Source organism: Meriones unguiculatus, chromosome 1 (genome assembly GCF_030254825.1).
Source record: "Meriones unguiculatus strain TT.TT164.6M chromosome 1, Bangor_MerUng_6.1, whole genome shotgun sequence".
Lineage (NCBI taxonomy): Eukaryota > Metazoa > Chordata > Mammalia > Rodentia > Muridae > Meriones > Meriones unguiculatus.
The window spans coordinates 168909876-168917117 of NC_083349.1; the positions used below are offsets into that span (position 1 = coordinate 168909876).

The following is a 7242-nucleotide window of genomic DNA, read 5'->3' on the forward strand; positions in this document are numbered from 1 at the left end:
CTCTTAAGTGAGGGTAGTAGGAGCTGGGGATGGGGTGAGGAGCAGGTCTTCTGATTCCCACCGGAGAAAGCAGCCTTCCTTTCCTCTGCCGGCACCTCTTGTTCCCCACCCACACAACACTCCCAGACTCCCAGGGCCCATTGCCTCCTCCATTCTCTCCCTTACCCAGCACCCAGTACTTAGAGAACAAAGGTTTCTACAGGTACATTTTGCCTAGCGGGAGAAGAATGGGATCTGAGAAGAGTGAGCAGGCCACTCATTCACAGAAGCTGGAGGTTGGGGGAGAGCGGGAGCGGGGAGTGAACGGTGAAAGAGCTCAGGAAGATGGGCTACGCTGCAGAGGGCTGACGGTGTGGCTCCCCAGCGCATGCATGGAGGACTGTCCTGTGTTTCGTCAGGCAGCCCAGCGCTTCTGCAAAGTCAGGCAGGACCCCACTTAAAGCAGGGACTTTCCTGATTTGCAACCCCAAATAATTTCATCATCTTCCTATTGGTCTCAGGGCCTTCTAAACTCAAAAACTCTTTATTGTTTGACCCGAAAACCACTACGGATTTACTAAAGTCTCCTGTGTGCAAAGTACTCCTTTGAATCTTAGAACAAACCTGGGTCACACGTGCCATTCCATTTCACAGCCAGGAAAACTGAGATTTCCTGGGACTGGACAACATCTCAGATCACCTGGCTAGACAGTGGTGGCCCTGGGCCTTGGTTCTATGTTGACACCCCCCCCCCCCTTCCCATCATCACATCACAGAACTGGCCTGCAGACCAGTTTATCTGCCCTGGCCACCAGCTTGGGCAAAACAGATGCCCTTCTAATGCCCACTCTGTGCTTGCCCACACTACACACAGTGGCCCTGAAGTCAGGGACTGTGACTTGGATCTTTCTCAATGCCTGGCCAGTGCTTGGTCATTGGGTACTTCGTGAATACCTGTTATGCAAATGGGTGACTGAAAAAAAAAATGGGTGAATGTTTGACCAATTAACAGATGACTATAAAGACTCGGGGTGGTAAGGCCTAACTCCCAAACACCTGATCTTGACCCATGGCCTCTAAGCTCCCAATCCGCCTCTCTACAGTCAGGGAACACTGAGTCTCACCTAAGAAAATCATTACTTCATATGCATATATGCAACTTCACAGCCACCACCAAACATTCAGCAGAGACCTAACCATTCAGACAGACTTCTCAGTTCTCATTAGTGGCCATAACAACTGGTATCCACACGCCTGCTCAGACCTGGACAGGGCACAGACAGGCCCAGGATACATGCAATGGGGAAAACAACACAGCGGAGTTACTCCCATCCACCGTGGCCACAAGGGACCAGCATAAACAGCCTTGGGAAGGAGGCAGACAAGCAACAACCCAGAAAGCTGTGGTTAGCGGTGCCCCCAGGGGCCCAGCGTGACCTGAGCCAGGCTCTGTGACAGAAGCTGCCCAAGAGGCAGCAGACACACAGACTGGTCAGGGGATGTGCCAGGGACGATCTGCAGACCCCACAGTGAACAGGCACTCCCGGGCGATGCCAGGGAGGAGCAATCAAGCCGGGGGTGGAGGGCATACCTGAAGACTTCCTGGACGTAGGAAAGTGAGCTACAGCTCACTCGCTTGAGGACACACTGCTGTGTGTGTGTGTGTGTGTGTGTGTGTGTGTGTTCTCATACCCAGAAAGACTAAGTTCCTTAAAGGAATCAAACACATCATATTGGTCTCTGAAAGCACTTATGGGCATTGAGTGCCTGGCCCAGCACTGGTACAGGGTTCCTTCAACCAAACTGGAAAAAAAGGCAGAGAGAGGCAACACACGAGAAAGAAACCCGCAGAAGTAAGAGTAACCCAAGGGATGGAGAACAGATGAATGAGGACCTACGCGGAAGACGTGGAGTTACTGGTGAATAGTAATCTAGCAGGAGCCCAGGGACCAGAGAGGTGAGCCCCACCCTGGCTCCGTGGGGGAGTGGGAGGGTGGTAGCCTAGAGAGGAGACCAAGTTCAGCCACCTGAGGACCTGCTTTCAGTATCAGCAAGTCTTTGAAAGGGAAGTCAGGAAGGGCAAACTTGGAAGGGGAGAAAGAAAAACAGTCCTTAAGACCACACGACAAACAGCAGGCTACCTGCCGAGGAGGCCGGAACCCCAAACAGGCAATTACTCCAGAGTCACAAACACTCTAATTACAGAAAGGAAAAGAAGGCGGCAGCAGGTGGCGAACGCCCGGAGAACAGCTCACAGCGGGGCAGAGGCACAGGCCACCGGACTCCGGCCACAAGGGAAGGCAGGAGGCTCGCCGTCCTCCCCAGATCTGCTCTTCTCCGGAGTCACCACAGAAAGAGTGCATGAAAAAGTGGCGGAAGGGGAAGCTAGGCTTCAGGAAACCGCCTCGGCAGGAGCAACAAGACTCGCTCACCGGCCTCTTGCTGCGATTCAGGAAAATGCCAGCCTGGCTGCCAGTCCCTCCAGGGCCCTGGCCTCACCCCTTGCCCCCGTGTGTGTCCTCCAGTAAAGCGCTTAACTGCCCCCCTGCTCCGTACAGTAAAGTGCAATGCCTCTGAGGTCTCTCAAGAGACTTCTCGCGCTTCTGCTTCCCGCTTCAGTGTCTTGCAAAAGGCGTAGGGCACAGGCTGCCTCGCCGCTGGCCAGACGGCCACCTTCTCACCGGCCAGCATGCCCTCAGCCCCACGCTCCGTGTGGACAAAGCTCTGCCCGGAGATCACCCCGCTACGAAAGATCCCAAGCGCCTTTTGACCAGGAAGACTAAAACGAGTTTCTGCAGAGACCAAGGACAAACTTGTCTCCAAGACACGGGTACGTCCTTGCCATGGCCCAGACCACCCCCTCGGAGCACTGATAACCCAGAGCAATGGGGGCCTCTCCCCACGGAGGCCCTCTCTGCGAGTCAGCGAGGAGGCAGGAGTTGCACCCCGACGCCCCCAGGCCCTGGGGCTTCCCGCCTCGTCGGTGGCCAGCGCGAGGCAGCTCTGGGGCCGAGGTCCGAAGAGCCCCGCCCTGCCACCAGCGGCCAGGCACCCACCGAACAGGAAATTCCACCTGTGCGCCAGAGCCCGGGACACCCACGGGCCGTGGAGCGGAGCTCAGGCGAAACCCAGAGGCCCGGGAGCAGGTGAGGGTGCGCGCGGATCCGGAGAGTGGACGCCCGGCCCCGGGTCCCCGGGTCCCCGGCCCTCGCCCACCTCTAGCCTGGAGCTGTACTTGAGTCCCGCGCTGAAGTCTTTCGATCCCCCTCCGGCCTTGCGGCCCCGGTTGCTCCCCATGGTCTTGACGCCCCGATCGCTCGTCTCAGACGCGTGGTCCCTGCGGGCAGCCGACTACCATGGCCCGCGGAGCTTTGGGGACACGAGGGACGAGGGGCGCGAGGGGAGGCTCGGGCCAAGTTCCGGGGCAGGCCCAGGGCGCCCGGCCGGCGGCGGAGGCTCCAGTTCTCATCCTTCCTCTCCGCGCAGGTAGTTTCAGGGTGTGGCCTCCCAGGTCGCCCCGCCCCGCCAGCCAGCCAGCGCCGGTACCCGCACACCTGTTGCGGCCGGTCCCGCCTTCCGCCATGCCCCGCCCCCAGGAAGCCCCGCCCCTCCCGCCAGAACCCCGAAAAGGAGCGCCATAGATTTCTGGCTCTTCTTCCTGTTCATTGGCGTGTCTTTCTCCTTGAGCACAGCGGGTCAGCCCAGCCGTTGGATACCGACCATCTCTAATCTCTCTCCCCGGACCTTTCCCTGCACGCAGTCATCCTACCAGATGCCTGTGTCTCAATTATTGTCCCTCCAACACCTGCTGCAGGACCAGGCCTCTCCAGTATGCCACGCGCCACGCACAAACGCAAGGACCCTCCTCCTCCTGGGGCCAGCAGCAGCATTGTCTCTGTGGCCTGTGCCCAGGGAAGTGATAGCAGTCCTCAGAGTCATCCTCCAACGTTTGCAGCATCCGACGCTGACCGCAGATCCCTTCTTGAACGGGGCCTTTTCTGTACCTTTCGTCATCCTTTCTGACCCCTAGACTCACGGGTCCCGACATTCGCTCCCTTTTTTCTACGCTCCCTTTAATTTTTGTTTTGTCTTTGTTGTGTTTATTTGTGTGTTAGAAAAGAACTTGCAAGGAATCTGGTCTCTCCCACCATGTGGGAGAATGGAGGGTCATCAGGCCTGGCAGTAAGAGCCCTCACTGGCCGAGTCATCCTGCAGGCCCCTATACTTTACTTTTTGACAGCTCACCTCCTATAAGGAAACCTGCCTGCCTTCCCAGCACAGGCATCGAAAGTGCTCACTCTACTTTAGCAATCACCTGCGTATTTCTCCACTGGTATTCTGCCGTCTTGCACAGTGAACCAAAACTACTGAGCTCATGGGAACTACTGAGCTCAGTTTATGCTAAACACTGTCCCAGTGTTGGGAAACAAGAGTGAGCAATATTAAAGCCCGTACTTTGATATCAACAAGCCCCAAATTTCCAGCCAGAACTCATCCCCTCTTCTTAAGATAATATAATCTGGATGAGTGAGGGTCCCTCAGCAGCCCCCTGCTGATGTACAATGGATATAAGTGATGTGACAATTCTGGTGATATTACACCAATGAGCATTGGTGGTTGTGTCTACTGACGGAGACCTGTTCTATCTTGATGGATAGACGACTCCCACCGTGAGACTCTTCTCTGTAAACCAGGACCGGGTTGTTCCATACCCCTATTGTTGCGCTACTGTGTCTCACTGACCTGAGTCCTCTGAGTCTTAAGTTGCGTCAATTTAATGCACAGGAAAATAAACCTGACACCACACTATATACAAAGCATTCCGGAGCCAAATGGAACATATTGAAAAATAATTTCCTGCTTAGGATTACTACTGAGACAACACCCTTTAATCAGTGAGTGACTGAAAGTTAGCCAGATTGGAGGCAGCAGAGACCGGAAGGTACTCAAGGTACTGAACCTGCTATTCTATTGCGAAAGGAATGACTCACTCTCTCCCGAGTTCCTACAGTTTCATCCCTTCTCTTAAAAAGCTAAATATATATTTTGTTTGTGAAAGGCACTCATATGGTCATTTGAACATAAGGCAATGCCACAAACTTGTTGCAAATCCAGGGGAAGAGTCACCTTCTTGTGGCGTGCACACCCTCTATGCATGCCTACGACATCCCATGACCTACAAGAGGACAGCGCAGGCTTTGTGCTATCATCTTACACCTGCTTTGTTTAATCATCGTAAAGTATGTATACATATGCAGGGCTGCCTAGTGAGTTCCAAGCCAGCCAGGTTACATAGTGAGACCCTGTCTCAATAAATAAACAATATACATGATGTTAGGTTGTCTCTAAATTGTCCGTGAAGAACCCCAACAACAGCCAGTCTAAACCCCGAAAACCTGAGCTGTATCTCAGTGATAGTGTACCCATCATGACACATTTGATAGCCACCATTACACACAGATGGAGAGAGAGTCTTCAGTCCCTGTCATTTCTCACTGCACAAGGCTAACTCACAACCAAATTAGCCAGCCTTCACCACACATGCATGTGGTAAAGGCTGTACTACCACGCCCCTCCCTATCCTGGACCAGTTTAGACCAAAGCTGCTATAACATCTCTCCCTGGACTTACTTCTCAGAACACTGTGCCCATTGGAAAAGTGGAGTTCATGTTCCTAGGACCTTTGGAGGGTTTCTCCAACTCACTCATGTCCTTGGAGCAAGTCACTTGGAAGGTAGACATACGTGGGCCTGACTCAGGCTAATTCCCCTGCTTGAGCGGGTCATAATATGGGAAGGTGAAGCCATGGCATGTGGACCTAGCTCAAGTTTAAACACACCAAGGACCAGGAAGTGTGAGGGCTACTCCCTCAAGGAAGAAAAAAAAACCTGCAGCAGTAAAGAGATTTAGAATGAACACAACAACTCAGAATGAATCGGTCAAGAACCCCTCACCCATGAATGTATTCGCATCTCCTGGAGCAAGAAAGGTCATCTGTTTGACAGGTTGTTAGTGCATTTACCTTTGTGTGTTAAAACTGTACTTTCTAAGCACCGACTGTATCAGTATCCCCATGCTAAGTCCACTTGTTCCCTTCATGACGCCCTGCTTTCACCAGCCACCCCATTTGTCCCCACCTCTCCCCCTGCTCACCAGAACCACTTTGCCTACTCCTGATGAGACCTAGCTTCACCTGGCACATCACATGTGTGACGTCTTCCCCAAGCACAGCCAATCTCTTTTTCCTGAAACTGCTGCACACCTTATAGAATATTTTTATTGTCCTCATACAGAAGGATTCTCAAAATGCTGTTGCAAAACGGAATGAGCGGTGACAGTTCATGAAGCTAAATATCAGCATATTAAGCTCTCACTCGAGCTGTTGCTGAGTTATTTCACATACGGTTTAGAAACAAAGCGTACTGTAGTTTTATGGGGATTAAACCAAATTGCTTGAACTTAATTAGCATAGAACTGAACTGTCATGCACAGAGTGTGCTCAATATCCTGATCCCACACAGTGAACCCTAGGAAGGATCTTGGCTGACATCTCAGGATTTGTAATGAACGCATTGTGTTCAAATCGCCACATGAGTGCCTTCCATGGCTAAGACACCCATGTCGTTCTAGGAGCTAAAAGAGAAAGCTCTAGAAACCTGGCCTATGGAGCTGCTCTGCTTACAGCAGAACAGCGCTTCTGAGCACCATCTCATGTCTGTGGCTCTGGGCAGCCATCTCCATAAGTGGTTTCTATTCATTCAGCCTGCTCTGGGAGTGCTGCTCACTTCCTTCTTTACTTACCAACCCACCGACAAACAACAAAAGCACCAATCACTAGCCTGACAATTCTACCTCCAATATACGCTCGCAATCTATCTGCTCTGCTTCTGCCACCCGGACTCAAAGCTACCACCATCTCCTCCACAAACATTACCCTCCACTTGGAGGGATTTCCTTTATCCAGTGCTCCACTCTAATCCATTGTTTTCTTTGTGATGCTGGGAATCTCAGGCTCTCCTGCACTGTAGGCAGGCATGCTGCCGACAGAGCCACGTTCCCCATCCCAACACCAGTCTTTTGGGATCACAGTCAAAGACGGAGTTCAGCCAGCCACTCACTTCTCCAGACACAAAACTCCCAAAGGCAGAGGTTAGCATCTGTCTCCCCAGCACACGCAGTGAGTGGTAGTTAATAAAAGGTGAGTATGTGAAAAAAAATGACAATAAACACTGCCCAGTCTTCAGTTATCACCTAACTCTTCAG

General features: G+C 52.6%; 1 protein-coding gene across 1 annotated transcript in view; it reads right to left on the bottom strand.

Annotated features, from left to right (window-relative positions):
* The window catches only part of St14 (ST14 transmembrane serine protease matriptase), a 37046-nt gene extending 33515 nt beyond the window's left edge, over positions 1-3531 (bottom strand). Inside the window, exon 1 of the mRNA XM_021644036.2 lies at positions 3196-3531. Within this exon, the coding sequence (XP_021499711.1) occupies positions 3196-3276 (81 nt within the window). The 5' untranslated portion in view covers positions 3277-3531. The remainder of the gene's footprint in view (positions 1-3195) is intronic.
* Between the last annotated feature and the right edge of the window lie 3711 nt (positions 3532-7242).